At 38.5% G+C, this 16,964-nt stretch overlaps 1 protein-coding gene across 1 annotated transcript in view; it reads right to left on the bottom strand.

Moving 5' to 3' along the window:
• The window catches only part of HPSE2 (heparanase 2 (inactive)), a 693,243-nt gene that overhangs the window by 673,891 nt on the left and 2,388 nt on the right, over positions 1-16,964 (bottom strand). The window contains exon 2 of the mRNA XM_059169238.1: positions 15,756-15,913. Within this exon, the coding sequence (XP_059025221.1) occupies positions 15,756-15,913 (158 nt within the window). The remainder of the gene's footprint in view (positions 1-15,755; positions 15,914-16,964) is intronic.

Below are 16,964 nucleotides of genomic sequence, written 5' to 3'. Positions count from 1 at the left end.
CTGCCTTTCAGTAAGTATCTTTCCCTTCTGGCTCCCATAGGCACTAATATTAGTAACTAGCAGCAAAGCCTTGCTACTCCAAGGATGGTCCCCAAACCAGCAGCATGGGCAAGACCTAGGAGTTGGTTAGAAATGTAGAATCTCATTTGTAAGTAGATCCCCAGATGACTTGCATGCATGTTAGGATTCGGGCATCACTACAGTATAGCTGGCTATATCCGGACTCTAGTATCAGACTATCTAGATTTGAACTCCACAGCAAACCAGGTGGGGTACCTTAGGCAAGTCACTTCACCCAGAGGTTCTTACCATGGTGTGCACTTTACAAGTGCCTGAGGAGATTTTTAAAAATCAATACCTCAGTCCCATCCCAGGGATTGATTTAATCAGTCTAGAGGCCAGTATTTTTTAAAGCTCCTCTAGCTAATTCTAATCTGCAGCCAGAATTGAGAACCACTGACTAACATCTCTAGGCTTCTATCAAATGGGACAGTTAAGAGTACCTGCTTCATGGGGCTGTGAGGAAAAAAATCTGATCATCTTTGAAAAGCTTTTGGCCCAGTGCTTAGAATGTGTCAATACTCAAAAATTGGTAGATACTATCATCATACCTGGAAACCTGAAAAATGAATTGTCCTGGAGAAAGGATTCAAAAAGAACAGGCTCAAATGTTCTAGTCTGGGCCCGCCCTACAGGCAGGTACCTGGCAAACCTCATGAGGCACCAAAGAAAGGACATAACCAAAGAATGCATTATCTCCAGGATGAGTTTTTCCTAGCAGCAGACTGTTGATTGAGGCTTCAAGGAAACTACAGTGTGTCAGGTAACGGGCAAACCATCTCTGCAAGGTGTCAGAAAATGTCAGCACCTTCACTTGGAATGTATCGTTGGAGGGTGGGGAGCACTATTTCAACAGTTCTGTAACACAGGAAATCCCCCTTACCACACCTTCCTGATTTATAGTGATTCTTGATACACACCACATGTGTCCTCAACTCTCTTTTCCCCTCCCCCACCCCAGGTTTCAATCATCCTGTTCCATATTTAGGTGATGAAAACTTAAAACCTGTGGTTATAACTTCTATGAGAAATTTCATTTTGAAAGCTTGCTAAATTTCAACTTTATTGCCATGAGGAAAACAGAAGAAACAAAAGACCTCAGTCATCTAGTAACACAAAAACCCCTAGTGAAGACATTTAATAAGTGTAAGTTTTCTGCTGCAAGTTGTTGAAAATCCTGACCTTTGGACTGGGGTGCCATTCGTTTGCTTCTACAAATGGTCTATGAAACAACAGCATTTATTTGTGTAATGGTTTTAGGTTACGTGTTTAGTTTCACCTATGGATTTTAACTTGGCTAAGCCTAGTCTGTAGTTCCTTTTGAATCTATATCTCACTGGATTTAACCTGAGTCTACTCTTCCATAGGGATTCACAATGGCCAGGCAAATAATTCACAATCTTGCTTTTTAACAATTGCAAGGAAATAAACACCCAGATGAAAACAGCATACCTACTAAGGTACTGAGAGATATGTAAAGATTTATTTCAATGGTGATTACAAAGTTTTTTTTTTTTTAATTGTGCATGGCTCAGTGACTATTATCACCAAAAAACTCGTGTTCTATTTCTAGCTCTTCTGCCTACTCACTATGGGGCACTTCAGGGTAAATGAAACAGACTCTTCCTCCCTTTCATTGAGTGCACTGCGATAGCTAATGAATGTCTACCTTTAAAAGGCTTTTAAATTATTTGTTGGAAGTCTCCTCGGAGATACTGACATTCTACAGAGTACTCTCAAAGTCCCCTAGTCCCATTGTCTGGGCTAGTTCTAAACTTACCCTGGATTTGGACCTGGTCTCAAGGGAGTCTAGAATTCAGGTGCTATATCTCCAAAAATGATATTCTATAGCCTGTCCAAGAGTTTGTCAGTGAAGAACAGTTCAAAAAGAAGAATCCAGGACTAAACTGGAACCCCACATACCTTCACGCAAACACACCCCCTCACAAAAGCCATAGACCCATTCTAGTCCCCCAGAGAATTTGCTTCAGAGTGGCCCAACCACGGCAGAATACAAGTACCCATGTGGCTCACTAAGTGGAGTGACAGTACTATCTTTAGCTGTGATAACTTATTTAAGAGTATCGGGCTTGAAGGGGAGGTGCTGAATTCTAATACCAGCTCTGTCACTTAAAAGCCATGTTACTTTGAACAACTTCCCTGAGTCTGTTTTCTTACTTATAAAGTGGAAATGACAAAACTTAAACTTACTCTACACACAGTCCCTGTAAGGATCAGAGGTGTTTTTATCATCTTTATGATTATGATTTACATTTACATTATGAATGTAAAAATATAATGATTTTTCTCCTGCAAACGAATGATTAGGGAGCACTTCAAAAATGGCTACCTGTTTCCAACAAGACATTATGCAAGGTCTTCATAAATCTCAGTTCTTTGGCTGACTAATATTCAAATTCACAGAGCAGCTTTAATGAGATGAGTGACATTCAAAGAAAATCAGGAAATCCTCAGCTAAGGTTTCTTTTAAATCACACAGTCATATAATATTTGAACAAAAACTCAAAATATTTTGAGTGTCACTTTCCATCTGTATTCAAAACTTCACAAAGCACTTATTTCACTAAAGGAAGCCATACTTTGATGCACAGAATTAGTTTTACTGTGACTTTTTTTCCTGACATTTACTCAAAGAATGTATTATAGCTAAAAGGATTAAAATGGATAAGGGTGTTTAAAAAGACATTAGGGGAAAAATGAATAATTTAGATCAAGTTCCAGTATGGAGAAGGAAATACAATACCACAGCACTGCTTTGTTAGAAACTATGGACAAATAGCAAACATAAGTTGTTGGGAAAAAGTACCGATGAAAGAATTAAAGAGAATGGTTAAATTATAGCTCATCCATATATGGATTATTTACTCACTAAAAAACAGACTGTAGTTATTGACTAAAAGATTACTTAGATAAGCAAGTTGTACAATATGATCCCAGCTATATATTTAAAAGTTTATATACATCTGTATACAAAGAAAAAGGTCTGAAAAGATACATGCTAGACTATTAAGAGTGATTACAGAGTGGAAATGAGGATCATTTGATATTATTGAATTTATACTAGTGAGAATGCATTATATTGATAATTAATAAGATAAATAAAAGCATAAATCTTTAAAAGTAAAAATATGAACAAAGAAGTTAAGCATTCACCAGAAATATCCTATATGTTTCTTTAAAAAGGCAGAAACAGGGGCACCTGGGTGGCTCAGTGGGTTAAAGCCTCTGCCTTCGGCTTGGGTCATGATCCCAGGGTCCTGGGATGGAGCCCAGCGTCGGGCTCTCTGCTCAGCGGGGAGCCTGCTTCCTTCTCTCTCTGCCTGCCTCTCTGCCTATCTCTGTCTGTGAAATAAATAAATAAAATCTTTTTAAAAAAAGAAAAAGGCAGAAACAATGAATGGAAAAAAGCTTATTCCCTTTAGTATATTAAGCTACCAAATAAATGGCAAATATTAGTCAACAAGTATTTGCTGAAGAGCTACTATGCAAAAGACATTTTACTAGATGTTGTAGAAACTACAGAATTGATATAAACACTACTCTCACAGTGACCTATAATCTAAGGGTAGAGCCAAGTTTACATGAACACATACAAAAAGATACATGAGAAGATAAGGCAGACTATGAAAAGAGCAAAAGAGTGATTTTTAGATAATAAATGCCGGAGAAATTCAGGCTGGATGAATTCATGACGGAATGAATTAGTTAAATCACTTTGAGCTGAGATAGTGAAGAATTCATAGAGAAGGAGGACAAATGTAATCAGGGCTTTGCAACGTAGGAAGAATTCAGAAATGGGTAGAAAGTGGGGCAAACAGATGATAGAATGGGGTACCCAAGGGTTAGAAATGATGGCAAAGAGAGAAGCTGACTCTCAAGGGCCTTGAAAAACTAGAGGAGAGTGAGAACTTGAATAGGCAGACAAGAGAGGTCTCTGAAGGTTTCTACCTGGACATATAGTAGACAGAAAGATTAGTCAGGCAGCAGGCAGAGAGAGGACAGAGACATGGAACCCAAAGCCCTGAGAGGTGGCAGAATGAAGAGATAAGGGACCAAACTAGATGGAAACAGCCACAAAGGAAATAGTAATACTTTTCACATAGCCCCATTTTCAAACTTCCAAATCAGACTCAAACTAATAGAAACCCCTAGTGGAAAGGCCTCTGAAGCTATCTCAGTAGAAGAATAAGGAACATAGGTAGTACTGTTATGCTATAAGGACAGTGACAATAACCAACTTCAGAGTGAGAGTGTCCTGGATCCAATCATAGCTCTGCCACTTAACAATAGAGTTTCTTAAATCACCCCTGAGACTTTGTGCAGAATATATAAATCTCTACGTTCCTTGGTTTCTTCATTTTAAGTGGCTATAAAAGTGTTCTTCACTTGAATTTAAAAATCTCAATTCAAAGAGAAAGACAGGGAAGGAGGTTAGAAAGGAAGGGTACTCTTGAAACCTCACCCTTATCTGTTACTTTTTTCTTTTAAAGATTTTATTTATTTATTTATTTGACAGAGAGAGATCACAGTTAGGAAGAGAGGCAGGCAGAGAGAGAGAGGAGGAAGCAGGCCCCCTGCTGAGCAGAAAGCCCGATGTGGGACTCGATCCCAGGACCCTGAGATCATGACCTGAGCCGAAGGCAGCGGCTTAACCCACTGAGCCACCCAGGCGCCCTTATCTGTTACTTTTACTCTTCACAGGGTTTCACTGGGCTTACAACTCAAGGCTGAGCATGGTTCTGTTTATAAATAAAAAATAAGATAATTCTGAAACGGTCTAAGAATTTGTTTATAACTTTCCAACAACTTTTGATATATACTTAATTTTCTGCTTTATATTCTGCCATTTCCTCTGTATCAGTAATACTGTTGATACATTTCTATTATTCTCTTCAATGTATCCACTTCCAAATATAACTCCTTCCCAGAGAAACTAGTAAATTCTATTCCATATTAAATGAGTTGTTGTTCTATTCCTTCAATGTGTCATATGTGACAACCATCTCTTTGAGTTGTTCATGTGTCTCCCTGTGATTATTCTTGTGTTGTTTTACTTAGCAACTATTTAGTGTCCCACAAGACTTTCATTAAACTCATAGGAATTGAACTCATGGCACAGATCATTTTAATGTTCCACAGGTTTAATATAAGGCTTTTGAGTGCCAGAAAGATGAATTGATGAATAAATAAAATAATGAATAAATCAAAGATGGGATCCTTCTACCTAAGCACGGTAAAGAAAAAACAGGACTGAGTTCTAATCCTGGTTCTACCAACTGCCCATCTTTATGGCCTTGAGCAAGTTACCTGTCTTTTCTGAGTCTTGGTTCTTCACACACACACACACATTATTTCTCATCAGATTAAGAATTAAATGAGAGGGGCGCCTGGGTGGCTCAGTGGGTTAAAGCCTCTCTGCCTTCGGCCCAGGTCATGATCCCAGGGTCCTGGGATCAAGCCCCACATCAGGCTCTCTGCTCAGTGCAGAGCCTGCTTCTCTCCCTCTCTCTCTCTCTCTCCCTCTCTCTCTCTCTGCCTGCCTCTCTGACTACTTGTGTTCTCTGTCAAATAAATAAATAAAATCTTTTTAAAAAAATTAAATGAGATAACATATGGAAAGACAGTAAGAAGTCAACAAACAGTAGCTATTACTAGCATTATTATTATATACTCTTAAGGCCAGGTCAGGAGCCCTCCTCCTAGGCACATACACTGACTATTCAAACTCTCATTTAATCTCCTTCTCTCAGCTCCAATAGCCCTTACAGCTTGTTCTACATGGTTTAACATTTGATTATATTCTCTCTTGTTCTTATTATTTTTTGCATGTCTTCTGTGTCTGAAAAGATATTTAAGTCTGCAGGCTTAATGACTGATGTCATTGAGTGTCTGCTCTACAACTCATTAGCTAGGTGGTCTTGGACAGGTTACTTAACCACTCTGTGTCTATTCCCCCATTTGTCAAGTGGAGAAAACAGAACTTTTCTCATGGAATTGATAAAAGAATTAAATGTACCAGTGCATGTAAATTGCTTAAAATAGTATTTGGCTATATAACTCTATAACTCTATAATGTTAAGTAATATTATTATTACATTATGACTAATATTAAGCTACAGAAAAACATCCATTCTTATTTCAGAAATTATGCCCCAAATCTAAGCAATTTATCTTTTCCCAGCTTTCTAGTCTCACCTTCCTTAAAGGAATTTTTGCCTTTCCAGAGCAAGTGAAAATAAGGTAGTGGTTTACCCCTAACAATACAACATCCTCAATACAAACATATAGATACAGACATATACCCCATCTTTTCTATATGCAGCTTATATTTTTTTTACTCTTTATTCTTTGCCATATAAAAAGCAAAACACATGTATTAAGGTTTCTAAATAACATAAATATTTTGCTTGATTTAAAGTGTCTGTTCCATGCAGTGTGATCTCTGTAAGGATTTTTATGTGTGTCAATGCCAGTCTGTTTTGATTGTAAATTCCTAGAGACAAAAATTATGTCCACTTAAGTCAATCAAGCATAAATTCTGGGGCACTTGGACTAAATTAGATCGAGTATTCAGAGAAGAATCTCAGAAAAATTTAGAGAATGAGGAGGGGTGGATGAGGATTGGCTTAGCAGGTTTAGTAGGAGAGGAGACAGGCAGAGCTTTGAAGGACAAGTAAAATTTTGAATTCAAGAGGGAGGATGAATGTTCAAGGTGGATGATATAAACAAAATAGAAGGACTAAACAAAGATTAATCTGACTGAAGTAGAAAGATAATACTGGAGATAATTGTGAAATTCTACAAATATAAAGACCAGAGTAGTTTGAGACTGCGGTTTATGCTTTATGCCTCTTGGTGCCCCAACAGTTAACACTAAGCTTGGCATATAGTTGATAATCAAAAGTTTATTATTAAAAAAAAGTCTGTTATTAAATTGTGCAAAATTACACTGTTTTTTGCTACACTAAAGTGAAGAAAACTGACAGAACTGAATTTCACTCCATCAAATCATGAAACCAAAGGACAGCAGAGATCAACAAGGTAACTATACCTTGCACAATACTAGGCACTAATCTAGAAATATGTATTTACTCTGATTACATCACCATCCACAGACAAATGCAAAAAGTAAAACACACCAAATTCTCTCGTGCTCATATATTCTCTCATACACACATACACACATACACACACACACACACACACACACACACACACACCCCTACCTCAGTGTTCCCAATCCAACTGTCTCACCGACTGAGACAACTAAAAGCTTGATTAAGGCACTAAGAAGCACTGAAGCTAAGATTCTTAACATATAATCCATTTTTTAAAAAGATTTTATTTATTTATTTGACAGAGATCATGAGTAGGCAGAGAGGCAGGCAGAGAGAGAGAGAGGAGGAAGCAGAGCTTCTCTGCTGAGCAGAGAGCCCTATGCAGGGCTCGATTCCAGGACCCTGGGATCATGACCTGAGCTGAAGACAGAGGCTTCAGACCTGAGCCACCTAGGCGCCCCCATCTAATCCATTTTGATGAAGGATTCTCAGAAGAGGCTCCTGACTCTAGGAACCCAGACCATGTGACTGGTGGCCTGATAAGGCCCAGGGAATCACCAAAGAAGTTTCTTTTCCTCTGCGCGGTACCCATCCCACCAGGAGGGCTTGGTAGAACAAGTGAGAGAATTTAAACTCATTTAGCAAGGGAAATAATGATATTTGGTATTGGCGATAGTAGAACAATTGTGTTGTATAGGAATACACAACTGTCTGTGGCCCCAATGACCAGGTGATAAATTTATACAAATGTGGTCATTATTATAAGGTTTATTTGCTGCATTTTCTGATTCACTGAAATTAATTAAGCCACCTCTACTCATAACAGATCCCAGAGTTTCCTGATCTCTACCACTTTCAGGACTCTATAGATGGCCACAATGACTAAATGACAGAACAGCTATATCTTTTTGAGATACCCTATTCAAATTCACAAGGTACAATGAGCTTCAGCTAACATCAAGTCTTATACCAAGTTTTAAACATTACAGAAAATGCATCCTTTTGTTTTCAAAAGGCAGAGTAAGACATACATAAAACTTTAGGTGATTCCTGACACACTTTAATAAAATATTAAATTAAATCAAATCCTTCTAAAGTTGCAGGCAGACAAATCGATAAATACCAAATGATGAAACTGAAAGTTCATCCTTGGCCTGAAAATCTCCAGAAACTGCTTTTGGCTGAAGTGGTAAGAAGTCAGTAGTATGAAATTTGACATTAATACCTCGACCTCATTCATATTCTCAGCCTGTGTCAAACAGGAACTAGATGTCTGCCCAATGAGTAAATTCATGAGTGAATGTATATTATAAAATACTGACTGTTTTTATTCTGTATGAAGGGTAACAAAACTTATCAAACAAGTTCTAAAACCTTTTCTTTCTTTTATATACTCTATAATGTAAGAACCAAATTAATTATTAAATTTTGAATTCTCTTTCAATCATGTTTCATAACTCAAACCTCATCAAGTACTTTAGCTAGACTATGTGAATGTGTGCAGTAATTTTGAAAAGAAGAATGGGAGAGGGCAAGGGGCACTGCCTATATTGAAAATATGTCCTACCCTTCTCCAACAGAATAAGAGAACTTACAACAGCCTCTAGTTTCCTACAGAACAATACCAATTTACTATGGCTAAAATTCAAGATTCTCATAATGTAATCTAGATTTACCCAAATAACCTTTTCCTTCAGACATGTACTTCCTTCTTCGATTACATATTTTGGAACTAACAAAAACATATTAGAACTTCTTACAACTTAATTTAGACATAATTTTAGCACCATGAGCTTTTCTTAAAATCATTTCTAATGGGATGCCTGGATGGTTCAGTCAGTTGAGTGTCTGATTTTTTATTTTTGCTCAAGTCATGATCTCAGGGTCATGAGATCGAGCACGAGAAGTCTGCTTGGGATTCTCTCTCCCTCACCCATTGCCCCTCCCTTACTTCTCTCTAAATAATTATTTGTAACACGTACTTTTTTATGTTTTTAAATAATAAACATTTCTGAATTAACCAAAAAAATGTACAAATAGGCCTCTAAAAAATATAACATAGCTCTGCCAACATGAACTAAGATAGTTCTTAACATGTGTCTTCTATGTGACCAGGATGGTTTTCTTTTATCTTTTTTTTTTTTTTAAAGATTTTATTTATTTATTTGACAGACAGAGATCACAAGTAGGTAGAGAGGCAGGCAGAGAGAGGAGGAAGCAGGCTCCCCGCTGAGCAGAGAGCCCGTTGTGGGGCTTGATCCCAGGACCCTGGGATCATGACCTGAGCCGAAGGCAGAGGCTTTAACCCACTGAGCCACCCAGGTGCCCCCAGGATGGTTTTCTTACTACCTAAACACATATTTAGGCTTTGTCCTCATGCTCTTTCCCTTGAGTTAAATGTCCTCTCTTCTTGTCACTACCTTTCCAAAGTCGACCTCTTTAACAAGGCCCAACCTAACTCCTACCTAAATCTGGCCCATATCCATCTCTACTTTTCCTGTTACACCTGGCAAACTGTTTCGCTTAGCACTTCCTGCTATATTGTCTCTGAGTTACTCTTAAGTTTTATCAGTATAAATGTTATCTCACTAATTAAGCTATTGGTTCATTGACAGCAGAAACAGTGTCTTTTGAAGGGCACAGGTCAGTTATTCTGTAGAATGTCTTTCGGTTTGGTTTGGCTAGTGTTTTCTCATAATTACAGAGTCAGGGATTCTTCCAAAGAATATCAAAAAGGTGATGTGCCTTCTCACCACATCACATCAGGGAATACATGATTATCCACATGATTTATCTGCTCATGTTAAGCTTGATCACTTTGCTGTAATGGCAGTTCTGTCAGTTTCTCCACTATAAGGTTAGTGTTATCCCCTGTACAGATTCTCTTCTTTAGAAACAAATCATTAAATGCAGCCTACACTTAAAAGGAAGAGAAGTATCAAAGAATTTGTGGACAAAAGCCGAAACCACCACCACAATTCATTAATATTATGAGAGAGATGCTTTGAGGCTATGCAAATATCCATTTTACATTAAGGTCTTAGCTATTTTTTTTTTAAGATTTATTTATTTCAGAGAGAGAGAGAATGTGAGCAATGGGGGGGGAGAGAGAATCCTCAAGCAGACTCCCCTGTGAGCACCGAGCCCCACATGGGGCTTGATCCCAGGACCCCAAGTTCACAACATGAGCTGAAACCAAGAATTGGATGCCCAACCAACTGAGCCAGCCAGGCACTCCTCACCTATTTATTTTAACACTGATTAGATCTTGCCTATAGCAATTATTACTGTGTTCTAATGGTGATTTGGAGCACTACCATTTATTTATTTGATATTCTGCCATTCTTTGTCTAGCATGAAACTGAACAGGGTAGGTAATCAATAAATACTTACAAATGTAACTAAATTTCAAGAACCTATTTTTTTTAATAACGATTTTTTTTTTAATTTATTTGACAGACAGAGATCACAAGTAGGCAGAGAGGCAGGCGGGTTGGGGGGAAGCAGGTTCCCTGCTGAGCAGAGAGTCCGGATGCGGGCTCCATCCCAAGACCCTGGGATCATGACCTGAGCAGAAGGCAGAGGCTTTAACCCACTGAGCTACCCAGGCGCCCCAAAATTTCAAGAATCTTTATAAAACCTTTTATTTTAAATAAAATGAGATAACAAAATGCGGGTATGTTCAAGGCAAATATGTTTTTTGGTGGTTGTGCTGTTTTTATGTCCTATGTCTTGACTGATGGTATGTAAATAGAAAGAAAGAAAAATTAACTACCTCACCTCTACTAAAACTGGAAAACTTCCTGAAGAAAGGTGAACAGTAATAATAGTTGCAGAGTGCCTTAGAGTTTATAAGTATACTTGCATTCATCCTTCAGTATTTCAGAAGCTCTCTGAAGAGAAAATCTTCAAGACAAGAGAGATTTAAAAAATTTCTGAAGTTTGTGAAAAAGCACTATTAAATCAGGAATTAGAAAACTAGGCATAGAAACTAAGTAAGGCTAACAGGGAAAAGCAAAAATAAAGGCAAAGAAGAAAGAGATACAATATAAAATTATTAATAGGTCCAGTGCAAGGCTTTAAACCAGGTGATAAATTTAAACATATAGCATGAAACCAAGATGACTTAGATTACATAAGATAAAGAGTACATGGTTAAAATAATGAAAATTGTCATTAAAATGAGCATTAAGAATGAACTTTAAGACTATGCATTGAAGGTAAAAAATGAATAGAATCTTCACATACAAATTCATTCATTTCTTCATTAGTCACCTCCATTTTCCCAGAGATTTAACAATGTTAAGCCAATAAATATCCAAAAATATTTACTGAAGCTCTATAGAATGCTAGACATTTTGGAATAAACACTAATTAGATATGGTCCCTTCCTACGGAAAATATGCTTTCTAAAAAGTAAAACATTTAACAGAAAGGAAAACTTTTCACATACGTGTTAAAAGTTAAAAAACAAAATAAGGCAGACGGAAACAACCTAAAGAGTAAAATTTACAACAATACAGAGAAAGAAGAGATCACCATGCAATCATAGGCTCAGGAAAGAAAGGCCTTGAGAAAATAAGGGGCATTTGCAATGGGCCTTCAGGAATTAGGTAGTGGGTGAGACTTGAACAGAGCCAGAAGAAAGGCATTCAAAGCAGAGATATGTGGCTGAACAAAGGTAAGGGGTTGAGATAATGATGGTGCTTTACAAAGAGTGAAAATCAAGTAGGACTGTAATAAAAAGTATATGAAAACATAGGATACAAAATTGTAAGCCAAGTTGAGGAGCTTGGACATTTTCTGTAAGCAATCCAAAAATAATCGAAATTTCTGGGCAAAAGAGTGATATAATGAATATGATATTTTAGAAATATCAAGTTGGCTTTTGATGTGCATAATAAATGGTGTACCAAAAGGTAAGGCAAACAGTAAGATTCCAAGGTTTGAAAAACAATTCTATTTTTATTTCTTCCACCATCACCATGTTTGTATGAAATTCAAGATGCCTGCCTAGAGTAGAATATGAATAGAAATGCGTAGAGTGGAATAGATAACTGTATTAAAAGAGTAACCAGAGACTCTCCTAAAGTGATACAGAAAGTGTAGTTTTAGAAAGTTAAGAGAAAATGTAGTTTGCACTAAAGCTTAAAAAGTATGTGGAAAATAGAAGCCACATGCCTTCTTAATTGCACTATTCATTCAGGGGGGAACAACCACATATCACATCAAAGTAGCAATATGAATTAACCATATTGTATTTTACCTAAGCTAGAACTGTTGGTTCATTTCATTGTTAGCATATAAGAAAACTAAAAATATGTCTCTTCTCTCATTACCACAAAAAAAGTAAGCCACCCTATGTTTTGCATCTCCATTCCTTAAAGACAATTCTCCCAACATTCCCTTAAACCTCTCAGACAATTCCCTAATTCTATCTCCTTTCTTCTGTTTAAACTTGTCTCATTGAATTTTATTCACTTCTTAATCCCACTTCAAAATATAAGATGTTACAAATTTTCTTAAATTGCTCTTAATAAATGTAAGATCCTTAGCCTTTACATAGTGCTTTGTAACTGACAAAATATTTTATATACATTACTTCCTAAAAGCCTCACAGAAGCAATGCACAGCAGGTATTATCATCATCTATATGCTATAGAGAAGCAGCAAGCCCAGGGCCACATAATCCTAAGTGATGGAGCAAGGCCTACAATACAGGCTTTCTAAGTCCAAATTCCATATTCCCTTCACTATAGCATTCAATTTCATAATGTGCCAATAAGTGTATCTTATTACTCAAAATGTATGCTATTACTCTGTATTATGTTTAAGTCAATACATCTTGTTTTTAATAAGGTGCTTGTGCCCAAGTGCCTATTACAGGGCCATTTACTAAGAAGACCTAATTATGTTTAAGATGTTCATGATGATGATGATGATAATTATCACTGGATGAAAAGTGAAAACTGAAGTATAATGTTTGCAAAATTGCTCAGACTATACCAAAAATATTTTTGCCTTAAATTCTGTAATGCAACATAAAGAACAAAGACAATATGGGTGATTTAAGGATATGTGAGCATCAAAGGGCAAAAACAGGGCATTCCTACTCTCTTTAACTCTGCTAAGGCCTTAAATACTGATATAGTTCAGAGCATCTTATTACCAGGGAGACATAAATCAAAAGGAGTTCAGCTAAAAGCAATAAAGCAGATTAGTGTCTGGAAGTACAGACTTTAAAGAAAGTTTTAAAAGAATTAAATCCAGGTAGTCTAGATAAAAAACAGCTATGAAAAAACCTTTTTTTTTTTTTGAAGCTGTCACTCACACCAAAGACAAATTATTTTGAGATAGATATTTAAAAAATGCAAAAAAAGAAAAAAAAAAAAGAAAGAATCGTAACTATTTGGGAGAATATTTATAAAAGGAGAATTCAAGATAAGAATGATAAGAATATGCTGGCAAAAACCTATGGGACAGAACTCTGTCCCACAAGTGTGGTAAAAACTACATTCCTAGAGATATTTAAAACCAGGTTGGACAAAACAAGAAAAGGATTCCACATGGAATGATCCTGTACTGGCCCCTGAAGTATTGGAAAGATCGAAGATGACCTCTTAGATCTTTTCCATTTCTGAATTTTTTTTTTATTTTTTTATTTTTTTTTATTTTTTTTTTAATTTTTTATTTTTTATAATCATATATTTTTTATATACATATATTTTTATCCCCAGGTCTGTGAATCACCAGGTTTACACACTTCACAGCACTCACCAAATCACATACCCTCCCCAATGTCCATAATCCCACCCCCTTCTCCCCAACCCCCTCCCCCCGGCAACCCTCAGTTTGTTTTGTGAGATTAAGAGTCACTCTGAATTTTTTTTAATTCCATGAAATTTAATGGGGCACAGCCTTCTACCAATTTCCTATCTCCCCATGATGCCCACTTTCTCCCTTCACAAAGGGAAACAAATTGTATCCTTCATTTTAAGTGGATCTCGTGTTCTCAGTGAACTGGTAATATAATCCTAGGTACAAGTTTGGGAGAAAAAGACCAATTCCTGTCATTTATAATGGTCCTTTCTCCCCTTCTCCCCCCAGCGGTTCTTGGGGCTCTTAAACATTTTTTCACAAGCCAAAGAAGTAGTAGTCGACATGGATTCGAAGAAGAGCTGTTTCATTAGGAAAACCATTAATATTCTCCCTTTGCATGTCTGATCACAGAGCTGACAGTGACCCTGGGAGCTCTAAGGCCCTAGGTCAAATTACCATCAGAACTGCTGTTCGGGATTATCTTTAACCTTTCTGCATTTTATGCTGAGTGACAGCAAAATCTATTGCAACCCACATTTTTACTGCAATGACATTTACCTCTAAAAAGACCTAGCCTTATACTCCTATACAAATGTTGTAAGTCCATTCACACTTTAAACTCAAGAAGACTCAGCCTCGCTCTCTTTCTCCACTCTAGCACTTTAAAAAAAAAAATTTTTTCCCCAGTCACCCTTGGGATAAATCCCAGCATCTCTCCAAAATTCCATTCAGTGAAATCCCAGAATATACATACATTCAACACATACATACAATTTCCTCATTTTGCTGATTTACAAGGACAAGATATAACAAAATCCAGGGAGCTCTAAGAACCTGTCTTTGAGCTCTGTAAGCTCTGAGGCTCACTTATGAAAAGGGACAGTAGGGCAGAGATAACTTTCCAAGAATGGACACCAATGCCTCTTTTATACAACCTACACAGCCTCAGTAGCTGGGGACCCACCAATTCCCATCTTGACTATTTGAAAGAAATATGTCCCCTACCCACAAAGAAAATTCATATATATTAACATTATTCCCTCTAAACAAAACTTTTAAATACCATTTTCATTTTTTCCTAGTAAAAAGAAGACTATTCGAACCTAAAAAGATTGGCTTCCCGAACTTGAATATGATTTGGAGTTTTCAAAGCCCTTCCAACACTTAATTCATTTGAACCTGGCAAGAAAGAAGGCTGGCCTTTATAAACCCATTTTAAAACAGGAAAAAAAAATGCGACTCTAAGATTAGGCAGTCTGAAGGAGAACCCACTGTGGAGATAGTCAAACCTTTCCCAACAAGGAGGTCCAATATAAAAGGATTATCCAGAAAACTTCAGAGTGGGTTTCAGAAGAAGCTGTATCACCCCTATCCTCAACTCAGGAAAGCAAGAAATAAAAACAGAAAGACACTTTTTTCTAGAATTTTAGGAATGAAACGTGACCCTGACCTATTAGTAGCCCAAGAACCTATCTGAATTTTCTCAAGAAACACTTTACATCTTCTACCCCACAGAACTGGCCTGCCAATTGTTCTGGCTACCAATTCGCGACCTCTGAGCTCAGACGCCCAGCGAAAGGCCGGCAACCTGGTGACCACCAACCACCCTCCCCCGCAATCACGCCAGGATTCCCAAACTCCCGCATCCCCTAGACCAAAGCTACTAGCTTTTCAGAGGAGCTTCCACCAGGCTCTCCTCCAAATCTGCTAACACCCCCACCTCACCCCATACATCAAGTGCCCGCTCCTATTCCTCAAACTTCCCTCACCCCGCTAGACTGGAAGCAAGTTTCTCACCATCCTCATAGTTTTTGAGATAGTAATCCGGACCGGGGCCCCCGCGGCTTTTCGCCGGGTTCCTCAGATTCTGGAACTGCAGGAAGTCCGTCCTTTTGCCTCCAAAGCGCAGAAAGGCGGGCGAAAGTCCCCGAGCCAGGGTCACCAGACGCTTCGAGCTGCAGAGGTGAAGAGAGGAAAGGATCCTGGGGGAAGGCGAGAGGGCGCGGGATACCGACCGAGGCCCTCTTCCCACTCTCCGCGAGCGACCTGGCGGAGGCTACGGGCTGTGTCCCACCCCTCCAGCCCGCCACCCGCGCGGGCCCCGGCATCTTGCGTGCGCCTGGCTCCCAGGGCTTTGCCTCCTGCGCCCAGCCGGCCGCGGCCCCCTCCCTCAGACAACCCTACGCGGTTCGCCAAAGGTACTTCTTCCCAAACAGTTAGTCTGTTTGCTAACACAGTGCATGTCGGGGGGTAGCGGTGCGGGGTGGGGGGCACTTCTGCTGAGAACACAGGGCCAAGGTGCAGTTGCCCAGCTTCTGCCACTGCCTGAAAAGCGCTCCTGGCGGAGACGCGCAGCGCGCGGACTGCCGGGCTCCGACTTTTGCCAAACTTCTAGGCTGAAAGCCGAGATCTGTTTCCTCCGCCCCAGAGGCACTGCAACCGCTGTGGATAAGGTGAAACCTGCCTCCTTTCTCTCAGACCAGGTACCTGAGATGGAAGGTTTTGTGTTTTGTTTTGTTTTTGTTTTTTTCTTAATGCTAAAGTTGATTTTCCTTCAACACTATCTTTTAACAACCGCATCCATCTCCCAAACCCTGGACAAGAGATTCCCGGGGTAAATCCTTGCTTTTTTGAGAACTCTTGCCCATTCCTTGCCTGGCACGGTAAAAGCGGTGTCTCTTTGGTCCCTTAAGTAATTCAGCGTGATCTCAAGAAAGGTAACATCCTCTCTACTCTGAGTTCAACTTCATCTTTTTCCTTCCTACGTGGGACCCTTTGGAAACAAGCTCTGAGAAAAGTAAAGTTTGCCGATACGTGGAACCCACTCCTTAGAGGAGATTCGAGGAGCTACAGAGCAGCATTTACATTTATTTAGGTTAGGATTTCCATAAATAAGCTGTCTTAAAAGCCAAAAACTACTTCAGGGTGGGGTAAAGAAGGGGCAGTGCAGATGCTCTTAGTAGTAAGACGATCAACTGTTGAATTCTGGATCTGTTATTTTTAACA

Source organism: Mustela lutreola, chromosome 4 (assembly GCF_030435805.1).
Source record: "Mustela lutreola isolate mMusLut2 chromosome 4, mMusLut2.pri, whole genome shotgun sequence".
Classification (NCBI taxonomy): domain Eukaryota; kingdom Metazoa; phylum Chordata; class Mammalia; order Carnivora; family Mustelidae; genus Mustela; species Mustela lutreola.
This window is presented reverse-complemented; position numbering and strand designations above follow the sequence as displayed.